Raw genomic sequence first — 22931 nt, 5'->3', positions numbered from 1 at the left:
TCTTTACTTTTCTTTCCCTCGCGGCAAGGCATACCGTTGGTTTTCCTTTTCTCCATATTTTATTGAGCCCTCCTCATCCTTGCACCCACTTTTATCCAGTTTCTAAACATTCACCCGAGCATCCTGCCCCAGAGAGTACCTCGTTCCCAGTCAGCACTTTCCCCTCGTTGAACCCTCGGACACTATGCCTAAACATGTACCCATCGCATATCTATTCCGACATACACTGTTCAAAGTGTGCACTTTGTTTAAAAAGTAGAGTTTCCATCATCCTGTCAAGATTTTTAACATACTTCTAAAGTTTGTGAGGCCAAGTTAAGAGCCATCTCAAGTTTTCAAAAACAAGGGGCCCCCCTCCCACAATTTCTTTTTCAAAACCGTGAAAGTTACTCCCTAATAGTTTTATCACATGGTGCATTCCTTTGGGGTGATCTGGATCAGGATCAGTGATCCAGATCACTCGGATCATGGTTCATCAAAGCAAACGATGAATCCATGATCAGAGTGGATTCATCGGTTTCTTTGATGCACCACGATCCGAGAGAACTTGAATCACTAATCCTGATCCAGATCACCCCAAAGGAATGCACCCACAGTTACATGACAACATTTCTGCCTTATGTCTCCTAGAGTCATAAGAACTTCAAACTCAAAGGGTTAGGTTGTTGCTATGGTAACCTTTCGACCCATGATTGTGCATTTGTTTGATGTCATCACTGTAGGGATCCACTAAAACTGAGTGGTAGTGGTGATCCATCAAAGCACTGGAAAATGCTGGAAACAGTTGCAAGCTACCTTAATCAAGGTGTTAACTGCTCCTTTGTAACTGACATTTGAAAGCGTTAAGATGCTCCGGATATTTACAAACAAGAGTGTTTTTTTTATTGTGAGCAGTTACAAATCAATATATTCCTTTCTTTTCCCATTTAAATAGCTCACTTGCCAACTCTAAAAAAACAAACAAACAGTAGTTTACTTTCAAGAAGGCAGGGTGAACAGTTTCTTTTCTTTTGTCAAGAAAATAAGAAACAACTATTTAATAGATACACTAAAACTTGTTAGTTTGAAAAAGCTGGTAGAAAACATCAACATCAACATCAAAGAAACCCTCAAATGAAGTGATTTTTCTGCTCTTTACACAACCTCAGCTACTGAGCAGATGTTTGTTATGGTTCAAGGTTACCAACAGAAACAGTTAAACAAATGTATCAGAAAATAGAGGAAGCAGGTCTAGAAATGGGGAATTAATTGGAATACATGGCTTAACACAGTACCTTTCTTGAAAGAAATAAAGTACATCTTGAACACAAGGCAACACTTGAGTACTTGTCAGTTAAGATCTGGGCTTATTTGTTAATTAGTGGAAATAAGGAGGTTGCTTATTGGTTTGAGAAATTAAAAACTTTAGCATTTGAAACTACCTAAATTTAACAAAATCTCAGAAGAACTTTTCTGAAAATAAGCAACAGTCTTGCTAGCTGCAACAGAAGTACCTTATACCCTAATTTTACAAAAATTTGCATCTTCATCTTAAGGTTCATTACTTATATTTACAGAGTATCAATCAACTGTTGCAACTGAACCACTGAAAGTGAAGCTTAAGCATACACTCAACCTCCATGCAAAAGAAAGCAATATGTGATTGCTCAATATCAGGAAAGGGTTATGTTAGTCAAAGCAGATTCTTACAGGGATAGGAAAATACTGGTACTGTAGCAATTAAAAGAGATAACATGGCACTGCCAATCAGTTCTGATAACTCAAATCTACAGGACTCTTTAAATGAAAGGTTGAGGAAGTTAATTTGATGTTATAAATATTTTTTTCAAAAATTCCACAAAAAAAATGGTAGTCTCAAAATGTTAATGATTGACAATTACCTAAGAGTTGCTGTGTAAGGCATCGCATACAATGCAATACCCTCAATTCAGTTTTAAGCCTAAATTCAAAATTGTCTGTAATTATTACAAAAAAGCATCCTATAAACAGTTTGAAGAGTTATGTTCGGGCCTCTTGGAACAGGTACAAATTATTTGTAGCTGCAACTGCTATAATGTTCTCTTGAGGATGCCACGCAGTATGGAGTATCTTATGGCTAAAGTCCAAGCATTCTACTGTAATATCATCTTTCTTTCGTTTTCCTGTAACTGCTACACGGCGAGGCTTGAGGATCTGGCGTGGCTTGCTGAACTCTCGAGATGCCTCAAGACAGATATCTTGCTTATCATTTCTGTCAAATATGTGAAAGAAATTATTGTAGGACCCAGTCATTATAGACCTGAAAGAGAAATAAATTCAAAGAAATCAGCTGTTAGATGGAACACTAAAAATTATAAACAAAAATTTATTCCCACATCAAGTTTCAGTATCTTGAAGCACATTGTCCATCTTATCTCAATTGCTGTCAATTGCATGTTTTCTGTGTATGCACACTTTTTCATGTCACCACTATTACTTTCTTATTGCGAAAATCAATCAAAATTGAGGATCTTTGGTCACCTCAATGATGACCAAAGATCCTCTCATGCCACCTCAACTACCTGTCAACGAAGATACTGTTCACCGAGTGGTATTGCCATTTAAAGATCAAACGTCGGCCGATGCAGTGAAAAAACAACTATCTGACCTGAGCAAGAAAATCGATCACACTCTTCAACCAGTATTCAAGAGTCGCAAAATCTGTGAAGATCTCAAGATGCGTGGACCAAAACCACCTCTAATTAATCAACAATGCGTAGTGTTCAATTACCAATGTGATCTGTGCGATGCAGAGTATGTCGGGTATACCAGCCAGCATTTGCACCAACGTATTGATGAACACAGGTTCTCCGCAATTGGAAAGCATTTAAAGAATGATCACGGCCTTTATAACATCAACGACCTTGCCAATAATTTTTCTGTCCTAAAGAAATGCCACGGAAAACTGGATTGTTTGATTTACGAAATGCTGTTTATTACAAAGAAGAAACCTAGCCTGAACATGCAATCCGATTCCATCCGTGCAAAACTATTTGTTTAAACAAATATGTTAATGAACAATCACACCTCTCACCGCATATATAACACTGTTGAACCGTTATTTTCTTGTCACTTGATAATAATGTCATGATGACATCGAAACATTGTGTAAAATTTCTATTGCTCATTTTTATTTTGAAATGTTTATCGAAATTTAATCTCATTCGCATTATTGTTATTTACTTTTAACACTTTTGTTCACTTCTTTCTCTTTCCCCACCTTTACTTTGAACTTTGCTAACAATATAAGTAAGTAATGTGGGCATTTCAGAAAAAGAAAGAAAGGAGTGGTCACTGTGCAAATATTTGAGTCCATTCCATAGTTCGGTCACTGATTTTCATGGTACACAATAATATTATTGCTGCAATGACCTGGTCGAGAGTTCGTTTCAGTAAGTTTCAATACCCTGTTATTCTAGCACCCTTGGAAAACTATTTACAAGTACACAAGTAATACAAATTGCCTTTGCAACTTCTTTGTGAGAGTTGTAAAGGAACCAGACAAATCTAGAATTAGTTCCTTGTGTATTAATATATAACTAATAACATAATTAATTAATACAAAATTAATATGATGGCCACAACTGAAGGGGAACCCTAAGTGACTCTTGATCTCATGTCAAATTCTCCTTTTCTGTACAAGGAAGTGAAAAGTGATTTGCTATGAGAATCTTGCAGTCTATCAGATGTCACTTAGGGTCTTTCTCCATGCACCCCTTCAACTGTAAGGCAATGAACAATATCAACCAAATAGCTTACCCATCATTTCCATTCCAAACACATTCGAACTTGTCAAAGATGCAGTCATTTTCATACAGGGAGCATAGCTTGCTTCTAAGATAGTCATGCACATTGTAAACCTCCACTGGCTTGTTTTCCATGTTTAAATCCCACACCTTGACTGTCAAGTAGTCCCGTGTCAACATGTGTCGGCCATTGTGGCTAAATCGCACATCTGATATAGATGAAATAATTTCTGAAAAAAATGATCGGGCACCAGGATCCTCTGGTTCTTCAAACACTGCAAGTAAAAATATAATGTGAACCATAATAACAACAACATAATACCTTAAGTAAAACACTATACAAGATCAACTATGACTTCGGAGCTTGGTTTAAGGGGAGGGGGCAGTCATTGGGAAAGAGTTCTTATATTTTTTCCTGCTCATCAGGGTCTTTGTTCTTGCACAAACTACAACTGTAATTTCATTTTATCTCCTCTTCTGATAAAAATAACCTCAAGAATTATTATATAAGTACACTGACACAGGGTCTGAAATTAACTTTTTCAGGCAGGCGCCAACTGGCGACTGAAATTTTTCTTTCAGTCGCCATATGGAAAAATGTGGTCGCTAAAAAGTGTCAATAAAATTTTTCCTTCGCAGCGAAACACAAACCAACATTTTTGGTCGCCAGATGGAAAATTCTGCTCGCCAATATTTCTTTTAAGAATCGGAACGAAGAGAACGCATTTGGGGTCACAATGATGGCGATTTTTTCGCTAACAATAAGATTAAATACAAACACGCTGATTATTGAAACACCTACCACTGAAAACCCACGACGAACGAATCGAAAGCCGGCCATATACGCAGTTTCATGAGACTGCCAAATGTTTCAAGTCAATTTTATACCTTCTCTTGTCTCTACCTTTTGGAGAAGAAATGTACCCGACTGAAAACTGCCATTTGGTTCTTTGCTCTACGTGCAAAACGATCTTTCCTTTCGCGTTGTGTCAAGACGATCGATGGATCGCCATGTTGAATATCGAAATCTTCCACTAATTTCTTCGCGGATGTTCCGTCTCCACTTTGTAATAAATTACGGAAAGAGTTCAGGACATCAGTCTTTGGACACCACATCGCCTGAATAAATATTCCTGGCGAAAGAACGCATGTGGCCTTCTGTGTCCGCAATACGTATGTTATGGGAAACCGTTGGAAAAACATGGCGATGAAGCTTTGCACTGATTGTAGCTGTGGAACCTTGTGGTAGAGTTATAGTAACAGGAAACTCGGTTTTATACTTCGAAAGCAGCGGGAAGGTAAAAAGTAAGTGACCAATTGGCGGGCGGCTTTGAATTTTATTTTAATCGATTTGGCTGAAAATCTAAGTTTGTGTAATTATCGTGGCTTGGAATAGTTAACCGCCCACTGGCGACCAGCTGCGAAATTCTGGTCGCCAGTGCAAAATTTTTAGTTGCATTGGCGACCAGGAAAGCGCAATTTCGGACCCTGTGACATCTAAACTCAATGATCAGGCATGCAAAGAAACAGACTCTTTGTAGAGGACACAATGTGACATTATTTTGGTCAGTATTCACTAAACTTCAATGTGAGACTTAAGCAAGAGAGGACTGTTTCTGTGTTGACATAGCCTCATCTAAACACAATGGGGAGTTGGGAGAATTCAAGACAGTTATGCAAAGCCGAGAAACGCTATCTTAAATATCAATTTTTCAACAGTTGATAGATATTGAGGAAATGTCATCTTCCAAGTACAAGAATAGGTTGTTTTTTTTTTCTTTCTTTTTTTTTTTGGTTTTTGAAGGTAACCACTGGAAAGTATTTCTTGTCATGAAAGCTTTCTTAGTGGAAAGATGACTTTTCTCAGCTAAACCTAAAATCAGAACTCGTACACATCTTTAGTAACAGACACCTACTACTAGGAAGCCTTAGATGGCACAACAAGGACGGATAATGGATGTCTACTGTAGTGTTAGAACTTACTTTTAGAATGCCTGTCACATAAAGCTGATTGCCTCATGTCACAAAGCCTAACAGTTCCTTTACTGCTACTGTACGCAAATGTACTGCATTCTATAGGGTGGAACTCAGCAGCAGTGATCACTTCTGTTAGTTCCTCCATATTGGCTGGTTTTATATCAACAATATCTGATCACACAGTTAAGCTTAAATCTGCACTAACAATGCAATAAATAAATGCTGAACTTGTGTTTGTTTCTTCTTAGATGTACTTGCGTCATTTTTGTCTGCTCGACTAATACTGACTTCTAGCATTCAATCATAGTGCATGCTACCGAGTCTCAGAAAAACTGTAGTAAGCCATCTTAAGATAGGTTACCAGAAATCCTCACTACATCTTCATGTAATGAGACAAATCATGTGCTTTGAACCTACCATTGATCACACAAGGGAAATGTTCATTAACTTTTATCCTGACATTTGTCTAACAAGTGCCATATTATGAGTTTGAAATTATGTAATGAGAAATATGCTGAAATTAAGGAAAGGTGATATTAAAAGGAGCTTCAAGGGGCAAAGTTATAAGTATTAACCATGTATTACTCAGCAAGAAATCTTAACTCTGTAAACAAATTTCTTATATATAGATGTCTTTTCTAAAATCATTATTCTGGATAATGCAAAAAGGATACTGTAACTCTGATCATTGATCCCAAGATGCCACAAGTTTATCCTCAAATCATCTGCTGACAAGTATGTTTCATCATCACTATTTAAGGATATAGAATTGATATGGTATGTGTGTGCATTTGCATACACTCTTCTAGGGCTAGCCTCTACAACTAGTTCAGAGGGTTTAAACACAGGAACACGTAATGTTGTTACATCTTCAGGATTTCTTGGTACCCCTTGGTCATCGCGAAGGTTGAAGTTCGATGGAGCATAGCACCTTTCAGAAATTTTCCATAATTTCACAGTTTTATCTGAAAGAAAGAGAAAATCAAATGTCTTTCATAAACAAATAGCACTAAATTGTTACACATGCCATTGAGTATGAAATTACCTTACTAAACAAAAAAAAGAAAAAAGGTTTAAAAAACTGATTAACATAGCTGAATTGTTGCAAAAAATAAGAAAAAAAGATCACATATAACACACATAGATGAACACTTGAAAAATATATCAAAAAAAATTATTGGTAAAAGATGATTATTAAGTATTAAATTGGTCAATGCCGTGTGATCTTGTGTTATGGAATCAAAACTAGTCAGTCAAAAAATGCTGCCTTCTTCAGTATCTGTGCTTGAAGAGACTGAGCCTGAGTCTTAGTTAATTCCAATCAGAATTGCTCTTTTTGTTAGTTGGCAGTTGGCTCCTGCAGGAAGAAATTGATTTCCAACTCTAACTTTGATGACACTACCAAATTGCAATAAGTAACAAAATGTAAACATGACCAAGCACACTGAAAGTGCTGGGAAGAATGACACAGCAATATTGAAATGATAAATGGAAATGACATCATAACATTTGAACCTGAGTGGTACTGAAAAACAACATACAGTGACATGCCACAGTGAAAAGTCAGACTCTTAGTCCGTGGTTTAGCTTTATAAATTAATATGAGCTCTACTAATACCCACAACTCCTTCATGTAGTTCACACTCACAAGCAGACATACAAAAAGCCCAGATGTGAGCCAAAGTGGCATAAGAACAATCACACGAAAAATGAAAATTTTTCTTTTCCACTGTGCTGGTTTCACCGGCATGATACAATCATAAACAAAACTTGCTGTCAGATCCCTGAGATATATTGGACACCCATCGTGCAATGATGATCATCATGTGTATCTCAAGGATTGTGCTTGCATATATTGCTTCATACTTGCACTAACCAAAAGTGTGAACATCATTACCATTAGTCTCAAGCCATAAGCAAGGAGTATGTGTAAGGCTCCTTGACTCATTCTGTCATCATTCAAAAAGACTCTTGTACAAATGTTTTGCAGGGTAGATGGTTCACAGGTGTTGACAGGTTTCTTGGTACAGTGAAGATACAAATAGTTTAGGTGATAATTCTATTGAAATTCAACACAATTCAATTGTAAACACTGTCAGATCTTGATACAACTAGAAAACATTTACCCCACGTAGTGAAGTCGTAAAGAAAACGATTGTCTGTGCCAAGACACAATATAAGAACCGAAACTACGACAATCGTCACACATACTAAACAGATCTATAAACTTTTGATCGTACATCATTTTATCAAAACGTTTTACGTACCGTGTTTTAAACGGGCATTTTTTAAGGGTTAAGTAAGACAATTAACTAATGAACTCACCATTGGTAGAAAGCAAAAAGTGCGATGCATTTCGTCGCTTTAACCATTTGATCTTATTTATCTTCTCTTCGATCTCCAAACTCTTTAAATAATCGAACTCCGGTTCGTGACTTTGAAAAGTGCTGTAAACGTTGTACTCGCCATAATGTTGAGATCCTTTCGGCTGTAATAAACATCATGCAAATAATCTATTAGATGCCATATTCATTAGCGCCTCGAGAAATTTCAAGAAATGACCGTTGGTTCCACTCACCGCCTCTTCTTTCTGAAAGATCACAATCCGTCCTCCCTTGTCGCCGGTTGCAAGAAGCTCGCCATCATGGTTAAATTCGACAGTAGAGACTATATCAGCTGAAAATCAGAAAGATGTCAATAAGTATAACCACGTCCTAAGTAAAATGATCCAAAATGAACAAATTTAAGCTTAAAACTAAATCTGTACATGAGAACGGCTTCAATTAGCGTAACCTCTGTTAGCTTATAATTTACGGTAAATTGCCTGAAGACTTAAAGAATTTTAAAATTTTACCTTCAGTGAGGTCCTCATCTAGTGTCCCTTTTACCTGTGAAAAGCACCATTGCACTTCTCCTCCATCTTCTGCAGACAGAAAATATCCCAATGAAAATCTCTCTGGTACTACGATACTATGAGACGGAGAAGAGTTTCGTATTTTCACACTCGCAGATACTTACTTGCCATCGCATTTAATGGCAAAATATATCCAAACAACAATACATAGATATCCTAGAAGTATATTTTTCACTATGAAAACGCTAAATTGAATTATAAGGCCAGGATGGCCCTAGATTGCAACCTCACATAGGTGTTACCGAAGGAAATCCAACATGGATGCCGTTCAAGGTGAACGTGTGACGTCAAAATGAAGAAAATATGTATTCTCCAGATTTGGACATAATTTCCAAATATGGCAGAACAGCTCTTCATGCCGCCAAGCTTCAAATTTCCCACGTTGTGGAGCATTCTAAAAGAACTTTTCTTGTTGTGACTAAGACATCGTTAGCTTCTGCAAAGGAAATTCGATGTCTCGTGAACCCTTCCGCCCAAAATATACCGGCTATGATTCTCTACAATTCCAATTGATTTTAGTGGCCAGTCCAAATGCGACGCAAAAAAGACAAGAATATAAACAGCAAACAACCCTAATCATACACTGCTTATTTTCTGAGAAATCAGAAAACGAAAAAGGTAAATTTCTATCTCATTTTCATTTCCGAAAATCTCTTGTTAATATCCCAATTTGAAAAATAATAAGATACACTAATGCATATTAACCTCGAAAAAAGGAACAACTTATGGACGTCAAAGTTCAACCGCTCGCGTGAAGTGTTTTTCGCGCTGAAATTATTGGATATATAATCACTAACGTGAAATAAACGAAACAAAGAAATCAGAAGACGTCTGCATGTAGGCAATCAGGTATCAAAGATTTACCTTCATTTTCGACGAATGGTTGGGTCAGTGTTCTTTTTTTCGCGAGGGAGAAAAGAACGCCTATTTTGTCAACGTGAAGTTGATTTAAACTAACCGCCTAGAGAGATTTAGCCTTTGATAAGAACAAAGACGACATGTAAATTAGTGTTAACGACAAAAAGTTCTCCCAAAATTAAAAGCATTTTCGGTTACTGAGTAACCACAACCCAAAAATACATTTTAGCGTTCTTATATACAGGATAGAGCTTGTTAATCTTTTAACCTCTTTTAACGATGAATCTAATTTTATTGTTGACTAGAACAAATCTAGCACTTCTTTTAGTCCTGGATTTCGTCAAAAATGCTCGACTAACGAGAAAAAATGATCCTTTTTTATTTGGTCACTCAATAAGCTGCAAGCAGCGTGTTTCTGTAACACACTGATACATATAACGTACGGAAAATAAAGTGTTCACCTTTTCGCTTTTCATCTTTTTCTTTGTGTTTGGAACCATCTCGCTTGTCGCTGTGACTATGTTTTACACTATGATGATGCCCTATATCTGCAAGAGAACAAACGATTATAGAAAATGACAAATCAATTGAATCGATCGGGAAAAGAAGGGTTTAAAAGAGATTACCGCGGTCGGGGAAAATGGAACGAGGAAAATTCCGAGAGTAACGATGAAAAACGATCTTTCCTATTGTATTTTTTTAAGAAAGAAATTTAAAAATCCCCCGGCTTTCTTTACAATTAAACCTAAGACCTCAACAATTAAAACAGCGAAATAGTAGTATCTTATTATCCATTTTATAAGCGCTGTGGGCCACAATGTTTTACAATTAATTAACGGTGTATGGTATACGAGTTAGTATTAGACCGTAGCGCCGCAAACTTGCACTTTTCTACAACTCTTTTTGTTCTGAAGCCTGTATCAGTATGATCTGCATACATTATGTAGACCTCACTGAGTGTTTTGCATTCGAGCTGATCAAAAATTCTATCATCTCATTAAACAAAGCTGCTCTTTTTCAGATTTACAGTTACACGCTTTGTTTTGTTTTCAATGAACGCAGTTTTGATATTTGAACAGTTTCTCGATTGTACTGGACTAACAATAAAAGAATAAATATTACTTGTGTTTTACTGAAAATGCTCGCTATATGCAATCATGCAAATATACGGTCGTTAACGTATGAGTTCCGAAATCTCCTTTACTGTTTACAGCATACAGTGTACTTGATCAATGTTCCTGATTAATTTAAATGCAGCGGCAAGCGGCTTTGAAATAACGAACAACACACGAGATGAAGGCAATTTGTCTTTTTCATTCCCGGATATTTCAACCTCCCTTGTATTAAATTGTCACCTTTTCCATCGTCGTTCAGGAAAGCAAACACGTGTTGTTTTCTTGACGGAAACGACTATACATTTATAATAGTCTAATGACTAATATTGCGTTGAATTTTTCCTACAACATTACTGTAACAACCTTTTATATGATGTGAATTCCATTCAGTCCATCTTAAGCTATCTTTGTGAATTTCATCATTTTGAAGTTCTCGTAAACTAGGTTATAAAGTTAAAACGAACGGGCAGAAATAATTCTCTTTTGAATCTGTAAGATCTGTGATACTTTAATGCAAACAAAGGAAGAACTGGGTTTAAGTTGTACAACTTACACAACACTGCCGAGAAGTTGTAAACATTTTATCACTTACTGTCGCTACGCTTCATTAGAAGAATCAAGAAAACAATAAAGTTTGCGGAGTGCTATTCTGTTAATGATTGACATAAAGAATGAATAGCATTATCACCCCGATCTTTGCAATGCATGTTACGACCGTGTCAAATTTCGCACAAACGTGTTTCGCGATGAGTTTCGTTGATTGATTTGATTGAGTTAATCCTGCGTCCTTCCTATGGGTATGTCGTTGAAAAACTTTGTGAATATTTCATTGAAAAAACAAATATTATGTTTTTAGATCCCAAATCTGCTTTTCGCTACTTACGAAACGAAAGACTTTACCGTTTACCCAAGCTTTTAATCAGAACAGTAAACGTGGATAAGTTTACCATCTGCCGATGGTTGTCTATTTCGCAATCACGATTTGCTTCGTATTCCGACTCGATAAAATTTATGGTTCTTCGTTTTACGCAACATTGCGCCTAAACAAACACGCAGCCGCTAAACGCTTGACAAAATTTGGGGGTTTTAATCGAAATGCACAGCTACATGCTGCAATCACTACTGGATATCTTTCTTTACATAATTTATAAATAGCGGCATGGATAAAATCAATGATTTATTTGTTTCGTGATGTATGGCATCATCTGAAGTCTTTCAAGTTGCAGCGTGCAGCCGGATTGTTTAGACTGCCACGTCTCAGGGAAATTCACCACTAATAAAATACAATGTAAAGAAAGCTTGCCGTATTAAAATTAGAGTTTCTGTATAAAATATCTTGTTTTACAAGTACGTTATCCAACGGGTGTTATGATACCAACACGTATGTAAGATTCTTGATCGCGCGTAAGTTTCACGGGTTGTGAATTTTGATCGCATTCTCTACAAGTTCAGCTCCCTTTTAGTTCCTATCTACTGAAAAGAAAATCGTTGTATCGCTTTAATTGGTTCTCCCCATTTATGAGTGTCAAGCGAATTCGACTGTGAATTTATTAGCAGTAACAAAGCGGAGCTCTTGACCTGCTGAAAAGTAAACAACAGTAGCATTGAACACATAATTCACTATAGAACTCAAAAAATGGTGTAAACAAGAAAATGGACTTTGCTCACGGTGAAGTTTATCCTTGAGGACTTGCATGGCTGTTTAGATCATCCTTCCTCCACGGCAAGGCGAATCAATACAGTCAATAAGTTGTTGAACATACATTTGAACTGAGATCAGCTTCCTTTTGGACAAAATGAGCCGGCGGATCGCTTTGGCTGCGAGAGATCTGGGAACTGAGTTGTTCTCAGTCGACAAGAAGAAGTCAATATGGCGGCCGCGCAGGTTGGGCTGTGACCTTTATTACCGTTCCTTTATCTGTTTTGGCCCCGAATATTTGAAAGGAATAACATCCTCCGTTGCAATAGTTATTTGTGTTATTTCTTGTCCAAACGAATGGTTTATTTATACTTTCTAGGTTCAGAGTGATGATGCTTCGAGACGAAATGTCAAAGTTTTCGTCCAAAGGGATTACTCGCGTGGAACCGCGTGTCGCTTTCAAAACAAGTTCCCACCCGAATTAGAAGGAAAGGTGGGTTTTATCAATTCCTTTTCCGCTATAGCGTTTGTTCGTAACAAAAAATCGTGGCCAAGAGATAGGGTTCCTCTTGGTACGGTATTTTTTAATGATTGTCTGCAAAACTATTGATCGATCGATCGATCGCGCGCCTTTGCAATAATTTTTACAATCGATCATTCGTTTTGGGATTTTAATGTTAAATCCAGGCCGAGACTACAACTGTTTTGTATCCAAAGCTAATTGAGAACACGTTTTCTCTGTGTTAAGGTCGTTCTCTTGAAACTTTGTAAGGAAAACAAGGTTTAATTTTAAAGCCAATGGTTTATATGTATGAACCTGGCTAGATTACATGTATGTTTACCCACTTATGTAAACAGTGATCTTCTGAAAGAGTCTTTTAAGAAAGAAAAATTGAGGGAGCTTTCCATTAAAACAAAAAAATATGGAAACAGGGACCAATGGAAAGAGAACCATTCAACCGAAAATTCCAGAAAATTCAGGAGGAAAGTCAAATGGGACAGATATTCCCGGAACGAAATTTTGATATACTTTGCAAAGTCATCCTCTTTTCGGGAAACTGGAAAATGCTGTTCAACTTTTCACAGGATATTTTTGGAAATTCAATCTGAATTTTTTTTCTTGTATAGAATGTGCCCTTGGAATAAGAAAAGCTTTCTCTCCTATAATTTATTCTGTTAGTTGATTGTTTTCATTTTTAATTGTAACAAAGACAGTGAACATGGAAACACTTGATTACCTTTACATTTGTTAGCTATTAACCCTTTGATTGTCACAAATGAGAGCCTTGCACTATGATGCAAGCATGGTGGAGTGGTTTGGCCAGACCTGAAGTGTGGAAGTGGTAGATGCAAGTCTCATTCTGTCCACTGGTTGGTCAGTAGTTGTTTAATGGCAGAGCTTTGCTCAACCCCTCAGCCATGCTTGCAAATATCCAACTCCTTCTCAGTGACCTTCCATAGAATGGATATAGGTATATTCTGGAAGTGGTGTTTAAAAACTCAAGTTAGGAGAATTCTGTTGTAATCTTGAACCTTGAAACAATATTTTAGGGCAATAATGAACCACAACATTTGCTGTATGATTTTGAAGAATTACAGTAGCACTAACAAGTTCAAAAACCAGTTTAATGTTTGGATCAACACTGCCATGTCAGCTACTAGTTACATGTATAATCATGATGACAACCACCTGAGCATGACAAAAAAACAAGCAAGCAAATTAGTTTGAAATCAAAATCATAACCTTTGGATGAATTTTGTTTAAGTAAACTTCATTACTCTGAACCTGTGACATCCACTAACATAGTTGACTGCAGATTGATTATACATTTTGGTTGAACTCGCAAGCTACTGAAGCATGTAATTTCTAAAGGATCAACTCTGATCTAAGATATGTATTTGTTGTTTAAGCTTGAGCGTAGTCAGTTTGAGCAAACAGTAAACCACATCAATGGAATCTTTGATGAAGCTGAGAGAGTTGGTCCTCGCACATATCTTGAAGGCTGCTTGGGTTGTGTCACAGCTTATCTGATTTTCATGTGTATGCAGACTCAGTATAACAAGGTAAGATCAACATATTTAATTCATTGTTAGTTTTGACCAGTTCCCAGATGGCTTGATAGCTCAGTTGGTAGAGCACTGCACCACTATCGCAGAGACCATGGGTTCAAAGATTTCCCTTTCGGGCCTGAGTTTTTTTTTTCTCAGGCTTAAATTTCACAGCTGCTTAAGTTGTGTTTGTAACTGCAATGATCAATCATGTCTTCATATCTTTCCCTGCAGTTCAAATATATGATCTTTCATATGTTCACTTGTATTCTTAATCATCTACGGTTATATTACAAACTAACAATGTGACCAGCTCCCAGTTGGCTTGATAACTCAGTTGGTAGAGGACTGCACTGTTATCGCAGAGGTCATGGGTTCGAGTCCCGTTCAGGCCTGAATTTTTTTTCAGGCTTAAATTTCACAACTAAATGATGAATTTACACACTCAGTGAAGTTCATTATATATAAATAATAATTTTACCATAACTGTCTAATTTATCGCACACTGATTGGCTCATTTTTATCATAAATAAGAGTACAGACTGATAAAATTTTAATTTATGCAAGCTTTCAAGTTCAACTTTCAGCTGTCAAACTGTCAACTTTTTAACCAATGAGATTTTATAGACTTTTTTATGTAGCTAATCAAAAAGCGAGAAAAGCTATTGACAATGTTCACACCATTTTGAATAAAATTCACTTATCTTTGTTTACGGCAAGTTTACGGTGTCCTTTCCCCTCATTTATTCCTGGCATTTGACCATTTTGGGGTCTTGTTATTGTAAAAAACAAATAGATATCAGTTTTTTTGTGTCTGTCCTCTTATTGATGATAAATTTTGTCATAACATTGTCAAAGTTCACTGTGAAACCACTTAAGTAAGCTCCAGATGTTTACACTATTTTCTGGCTGCTATATTGGAGGACTAAGGAGGTCCACCAACATGGTGGCTCCATACTAGGCGCTATAATTTTACGCGGAACATTTCGACAAATGTCTCAACTTTGGGACAATGCATACACCCTAAACTTGGAGAACTGTCTTCTTTATTTATCATCTATAATATCACAATTTCTTGACCTTATCCACTAAACAGTTTTTTTATTAACCGCGCGGCCATGGGCCGAGCGCGGTTCTAGGTTTACCCGTGGTTTATTTATTTTTTTTTTTGTCGGTCACCAGACGCAGACCTCCGCCCGGCCAAATTCCGAGTCACGCAACGTGTGATGTTTTTTCCGCCAGAAGCTGTTAAAACATTAATACACGGATAATTTTACGGATATTGTTTCCTTTGTTGTGGGTAAAATATATTTTCTTTTGGTTTTATCGAAGCGTTGGATTCAAAGAGAATAATAAATACGCTAAAAAAAGGTATTACGTCAGCCATGGAATGCGTTGACGTTGCAGCTTTCACTTTCGCTACGTGACTAATAAGATCGTGTTTACTTTGGAAGTTTATTTCGCCAGAAGCGACAGTCATCAATTTATTTGCAAGTTTGCGAGTATTTCTTGTGGTTTTAGGCAAATGAAGTAAATTCTTTGGCTGTTTCACCGCAGCGAGTTCATAGATCGGAAGGAAAATAAAATATTTGCAAGCCAAGCAAAGAACATGTCAGGACATGCAATGATTACGTCATTGGTAGGGAAATAACCACCGTACTAAAGATAGCCGTCGATAACGCAATTCTTGAATTATGTGACTCGTGTGACTTCTTTGCTAGCCCTTTACTCAAGGAAAAAATTAAATTTAAACTTGACTTTTAAGAAAGAAAGCTGTTGTTAATAGTGTTCGTATCTTCATGCCCATACATATCCCAAAGAAAGTTCCAGATTAACACTATTACGTCATCGGAGATTTCACAACGGCTACGACTGATGGTGCAATAGTACAGTCTGTGTTGATCAAGTGATGTGATGTCTACAGTAATCAATGAATCATCAAGGATTACTTTTGAATGTGCACTGCGTTGCGACTGTAGTGCTAAGAAAACAGTTAAATTTTAAAAGCGCGGTTTTAAGATCTAACGGATCTTCTTGTTTTTGGGGGGGTGACAATGAACACACTCTATTGTTCAATTTTTAATTATTCAGTTGTCTGCATTTTGCCTTTATGATTCTCTCTATCCACTTTGGGTAAGTTTGAGAAAAATTATTACAAAAATTAGCCACACGTGAAATACGAATACCAGGTCTTCAAGGTTATGGGTAACAAACGACCCCTCTTCATTATTTAAAATCCTTGTGTTACCTCAGGAAGGGGGCGGGGGTACTTCCTCTAATGGCCTAAAACAGGGCAGGAAAAAAAAATCTGAAATCCAGTTGCCCAGTGGACCAGTACATTTCAGTTTAAAAAATTGACGTCAGTTTTTCACATGTCTGGCCTGTTATTGATTATGAATTTCATCATAACATTAACAAAGTAGCTGTCACCGAGTGGTTCCGCAGTCACTTTGACAATGTTATGACGCAATTTATCATCAATAAGAGGACAGACACATTAAAACTGACGTCAATGTTTTAAGTTTACACTCGGTGAGATGAAACTTCCTTATTTCTAAGTTATGAATTTACTCACTCAGTGAAGTTCATTATTTATAATTAATAAATTTACACTCCACGAGAGGAAACTTCACTATTTGTAAATAATGAATTTACACATTCAGTGAAGTTCATTATTTATAAATAAATAACTATTTTAGAGATGGCCTGATTTATAAATAATTGAAGTTGTTTAGTTTATTGTTTATATATAATAACTCTATTGTAAAAGATTATTTATAAATCAGGATGTACCTAGTATAATTATTTACATATCAACGGACAAGTTCTTGTGTCTTATTTATAACAAATTTTCTGGCATTTTCAATTATCTAGAAAGAGGAAAATGGCATGAATTCGGTCAAAATAATAAATTTACAAATGGCGACCCATATATCCTAGCCTGCGAACGCAGACATATTTCCGGTTGTCACTTGTCTCTGCCGAAAACAACATCTGCAAACCCAAGCCAGGAAATGATTTCTGTGACATAATGACTTTTGTTTCTCTGTGACCAATCAGATTCCATGATAGAATGAAACTCAAGTGCTCCTCGCAACGAATACTTCGCATTAGTTCTGGGGCTACTTGAGCTAAACTGTGATTGGCTTAAAATTCCTATGTGACAGAAATCGTTTCCTGTCTCGGGTTGGCAGATGTAATTTTCGGTGGAGACAAGCGACAGCGGGAAATATGTCTGCGTTCGCAGGCTACATACATGTATATCCCTTCAGGGCTGTCATTAAGAGCTGTAACCCTTAACACCTGTTACAGCTGAGTATGCTTGATTTTCCCTTGATGTTACAAGTGAAATTGCCTGTTGTTGAAAGAATTCACCCACAGAGTACTGGTAACAAGTTTGCTACAGTGTGGAGAACAAGGGTACAGGCGACTCAACATAATGACAGCCCTGTGACCCTTGACCTAATACATTACATACAAAGGACTTTGGAGGTTTAATTTCAGTTGTTTTTTCAGACACTTTTTATCTTATGTCAGACAAAAATTTCGGAGACTCTGTTCAAACATAGCTAAAATAAGTTTCTGCCTACAAAGCACAAACTAGACTGAAGCAGCATCTGTGAAAATTATACTTTTACTGCACCCTCATGGTTTCACAGATTCATGGACAAGAAAATAACACAATTTGTGTCAAGGGATTTAGATGAGAACTGTGAAGTCCTCCCCTTTCCAGTCTCTCAGCACAAATATTCGTGGAAGAAAACTTCCTTCCTTCACTATTAGCAAGTTTTTTCTGCTATTCCAGGTCACCTCCTGACAAAAGTAAAATTCAAGGGTTTAACATCTGAAAGTATTAGTCATGAGGACCCCGAATCCTTCCCTCTAACTGAAAATGTAAATATAAATTTGCTTAAGGCAAAGTCAAAAGACTTCCATTGGCTAATTGTTCATTAGAAATATAATGATCAGCATGCAGGCCCAATGGAACAAAGCTGTTACAGAAGGCAAAGCAAATTGGGGAAAGATATTTAGATCAGTTCGAAAAGTATTCAAGGAAAACAAGTTAAGAGAATTCCACGTCAAATTCATTCACAGAGTTGTTGTCACAAAGAAGGAACTGTTCCGATTTAACATCAAACCAGATAGCAATTGGGTTTATTATGGGGAATCAGACTCCATAGATCATACCTTTATTGAGTGCCAGTTCACAAAATCTTTTACTCAAGAAGTATTACAATGGTTTAATGTAAATAATAGCTCTAATTTAATTCTAAATGATGAAGATGTTCTCTTTGGCTTTTTCTCTGCATCAAACACACGAACAAAGAAATTGAATTATACTCTTCTCTTCTTGCACTATCATATTTATAAATGTAAGCTCCAAAATAGCTCACCACCACTACAGATCATTGATTTTATCAATAAAATAAAATACAAGTATAAAATCGAAAAGATTAATTAATGTTTTACAATGCAAAGTTCCTCTTCTTCTCCTTATTTCTCTTCCTCTATGTAGATGTTAAATAACAATAACTGAAGGGAAATACTGTAAATTAAAACACTTAGAATATATGTTAAGATTTGCAAAAAAATAAAAGGTAACTAGTGCTAGTGTTACTGTAATTACCTATGTTGTTGTTGGTATTTTTGTAGTAATATAAGTTACTTACATGTAAAGTATTACGCTTATTTTAGTAGGACAGTTTTAATGAAAGTTATGTGTTTGCAAAAAAATTTTTTGTGTGTGTGTGTGAGCAAAAGTAATAAAAATGTGGAAAAAATAATAATATAAAAAAAACATCAAGGGGTTACAAATCTCAAGCAGTGTCTCATCTAGAGTTTACTCCATAAAGGAAACTAAGAGCTTACTGTACTGTGAATATTTCAGACGCTTAAAATTTCGGACACTTAAAAATTTCAGACAGTTTGAATTTCGGACACCTTTTGTCCGAAATTGAAATCGTCCTAATTTTTTTGCAATTATTATGGTACAATTGTTACTTCGTAACTATTATTTCATGTATGTGTTTAGTAACTATTCTATTCTTCAATATTTAGCCCTAAAAATGACTTTTTCTGCTCTATTGCAGTGTCTAAAAAGGCTAGCAGAATATATAAATGAACAGAACCAGAGTGTCTTTGTTCCAAGGGGACTGATGATTACTAACCCCATGGACAGAGGACTTCGAGTTGTATCCTTTAAGTTGCGTGCACATATAACTATAATGAACATTGCAGTTTTCAAACATATCAAAACATGGATCTCAATATAAAAGTAAAGCTTCAACCATTTTTCAATGAAAGTTTTAAATTAAAAAATTGCCATTTCCCTGGAAAATTTCTCAGTTATCCCTATATATTTCCCTGATGGAAAATGTTTTAAATTTTGAGTTGCTGCTTCTGTTCAAGGGGAAATTGTTACCAAGGTGTTAATCTTATCTTTTTTTGTCTTAGAAGGTTTATGCAGCTCCAAAATGGGACTGGGGAAGGTACTTTGTAATACTGGGCAGGGTTTAGTTTTGTAAACAATTCCTTTAGCTGAATATACATGAGAATTTGAAACTAAGCTTTATCATTATCTTATCCAAAATCCAGAAAAAATTCCCCCATGAATGTTTCAATTTTCAATAATTATTATTTTTGATATGCCATCCATGCCAGGGTTTTGAGTACAAGTACTGTAGAAGGCAGAAACAGGCAGATTTCTGCTGCTTTTTCCTGCTTGAAAATATGAGACTTTGCTTTAATAAGTAGCTGTCTATCAGACTACTGTATATCGTTAGCCAACTTATCAAAAACCCATCAAAAACTTTCTGCCTGCTATACTGTGGTTGTATACTTAATGGCTGGCTGGGAATGGCTTTATTCCACTAAGCAAAGAACTTGCCATCATGTGATTATCTTTTATTAAACCACTGGGTGAAACATAACAGGGTGATTTTTGACGCTGGCAGACTTCTGGTTCATAGTCAAGGATGCCTTGTTTCAGCAGTATATTTTCCTGAAATTTAGATGTACGTAATTGGTGTTTATTTTCTTAGTAATGTTACAAGGTTTGTTTTGACCTGTTTTATTGTCAGTGGCAATGAATGATGTATATTTTCCTTGACGCATTTCTTCAGATTGAAATTGTGGTGGTTAACCCATTAGATCAGAGGTGACCAATGAAATCTGTCTCCAGTCCTTTGTACATAAATTGATTCAGTGTGGCACTGAATTCTGCTACTCCCAGGGACTACCAAGAGTAGCACAGAATCTGAAATAAGTCTGTTGGTTATATTCCAGCATGCCTGCTATAAAGCTCCTCATAATTAAAATATGTAGTAAGCTTTCTGTTTAAAACATATAGTTAAAAAAAACACTCTCCTTGTCAAGTCATTAATTATATATAAAGAAAATCAAATCAGACAATAATATTTATCCTAATTTGCGATTAAATATTTTGCTTTAATTTTGTTGGCCAAAATAGGTTACATCTGTGACTGTTTTTTCAGATCTTTGATACCCCTTATTCCAATTAGAATTGAAGGGCTAAGTCAAGTTGATAAGCAATATATTTCAAATGGAGAGTAGGTTCCAATTGGAAGCAATGCAGGCAATGAGCTAGTGAATGTGGACAAAATGCGAGTAAAGGGGTAACAATGGCAGCCTCCCACAAGCTGATCCCCCCTCCCCCAGCATCTGTCACACTGATCTCTCAGTGGGGAATAAATATGACAAAGAGAACTTTAATATCTGAACACAGGACCTCCCAGGAACCAAGAGGTGGTGGGTGGGGACAAACTGAGGGCAAAAAAGCAGCAATACTACTCAAAGAGAAACCACCAGGTCAAATCTACAAGGCCATGATTCAAATGTGCATGTGCAAGGCAATCACCTGCTGGTTGAAAACAAATCTCCTTCCATATAAACTATGATTATTGGAAATCTCATTAAATTTATTCAAACTTTTTCTCCTTTAACTAAGTCTGTTAGTGAAATTCCAATATGGTCACTGTTCTCCTTATGATACGGTGTATATTAATTTACTGATAAAGTGTGGTGTCCAAAATCATCTGTTCTATATAACTTGGTAAGTAAATACAGACTAAAAAAAACTATCAATGGTAAATTTCAAAATTTAGACATTCTTTTGTATTTAGTTCTTGCGGATATAATTTCTGGATCATTTTAGCCATCAGTTGAGGGAGCATCCATTATTTAATTAATTATTTTTCATGGCTTATTCCTTGGATCATCTGGGTTTTAGTTATGAGTTGCACTGTACATATAGAATGCCAAAATATTAATTTTGTATAAGTGTTATTTTGTTTATACAAATTTGATAGAATAGTTAGCGAGTTGTGAAATTTGTATATTACTTTGCTTTTAGGAGAAAGAGAATGTGTAATGCAATAAAATTAAGTCACAGGCATTTTCAGACCCATGGGAGGTGTTATTTATACCATACTAATTGTCAGGGCTTGAAGTGTATTTGTGAATACTTTACAATATTGATACTGGCTTAAATTGTCAAGGAATATTAAATACCGTATTGAATTAGTCAAGGAATGTTGAACATTGGATTAAAACCAGGAATATTAGAGTAAGTCAAATTATTCCCACATTTTGATTGGTTTCCACTTATGGTGCTTTGGAGGACAGACCCACAGATGACATCATGGATTCTCTTTTTTGTTTCTTTACTATATAAAACAAGTAGTCTGTAGATTCCATGTTGCTATGCATCTGTGGTACATTCTTACCACATTTTAACATCATCTGTGATGTATCATTTTAGGCAACATGGAAGATATTTGTCTATTGAATGCCTTTGTACATGTAAGTACCACATCAGGCAATAATCATCTTTATTCTGGCCTGAAAATAGAGATTGGTTTCTCATGGAAAATTGGATTGGTATGATGCATAGTATTTAGCTTCAACCCCAAATGATAAGCAGTGTATGTGATTTCACGATCATGCAGTCAAATCTGTATTAAGCAGACATGCTCAGGGAATGCCCCCATGTCCACTTAATTATACAGTTTTCAAATGAAGACACTACAACCAAAAATATTTCTGCTAAAAAAAACAAACTCTAAGCTGTCAGTAGTGGAATGCCAAATAACTAAGAGCAACAAGGGTATAAGGAACTGTTTCTTTTTCTGCCATATTGTAGGAGCTTAATGCCTTTGATTAGAAAATACTAGTTACGTTTATTTTCTTTTGATGATTCAACTTTCATGTACTATATGGCATTTAGCAAACGCTACTGATACAAGCTAAGCTGTCAGTGAAGACGTTTTAGAAATTCAGCCCACAAACAGACAGTTGTTCAAGGTTCAAATTTACATGGGCTTGGGATGAAAGGATTGGTATGTTGATCATTGTCAGTAATTCAAGTGGAGAATTATGTAACAGCTGATCATTTTACAAGATTTAGGTCTTTTGCATGCATTGAACGTTGAAGAGTAATAAGAATGAGCCAAACAAAATGTGTAAGAAACATTTAAGATTAATTTTCCATTTGACCATAGTAGTAAATGACCTACTGTTTTTCATCATTGAAGCCGATGTACACATAATTATATGTCAGTAACAAATAAAATCAATTTTTCCAGTGTTACAGGTAT

At 36.1% G+C, this 22931-nt stretch overlaps 2 protein-coding genes across 2 annotated transcripts; one reads left to right on the top strand and one right to left on the bottom strand.

The window, feature by feature from the left end:
- Window positions 1-949: 949 nt before the first annotated feature.
- On the bottom strand, window positions 950-12423 carry LOC145478048 (serine/threonine-protein phosphatase 2A 55 kDa regulatory subunit B beta isoform-like). Its single transcript, XM_081455943.1, has 9 exons — window positions 12297-12423; window positions 9975-10061; window positions 8596-8664; window positions 8320-8417; window positions 8067-8229; window positions 6416-6706; window positions 5748-5912; window positions 3778-4039; window positions 950-2278 (listed from the first exon to the last, which is right to left on the bottom strand). The coding sequence occupies exons 1-9, from the start codon at window positions 12322-12324 to the stop codon at window positions 1999-2001; spliced, it is 1443 nt and encodes a 480-aa protein (XP_081312069.1). The 5' UTR covers window positions 12325-12423; the 3' UTR covers window positions 950-1998.
- A 69-nt stretch (window positions 12424-12492) lies between these two features.
- LOC145478021 (golgin subfamily A member 7-like) lies at window positions 12493-22930 on the top strand. The gene is made up of 5 exons (XM_081455906.1): window positions 12493-12513; window positions 12647-12760; window positions 14179-14331; window positions 19407-19508; window positions 20439-22930. The coding sequence occupies exons 1-5, from the start codon at window positions 12499-12501 to the stop codon at window positions 20475-20477; spliced, it is 423 nt and encodes a 140-aa protein (XP_081312032.1). The 5' UTR covers window positions 12493-12498; the 3' UTR covers window positions 20478-22930.
- The last annotated feature ends 1 nt before the right edge of the window (window position 22931 follows it).

The sequence above is a fragment of the Orbicella franksi genome, chromosome 2 (genome assembly GCF_964199315.1).
Source record: "Orbicella franksi chromosome 2, jaOrbFran1.1, whole genome shotgun sequence".
NCBI classification, from domain to species: domain Eukaryota; kingdom Metazoa; phylum Cnidaria; class Anthozoa; order Scleractinia; family Merulinidae; genus Orbicella; species Orbicella franksi.
This window is presented reverse-complemented; position numbering and strand designations above follow the sequence as displayed.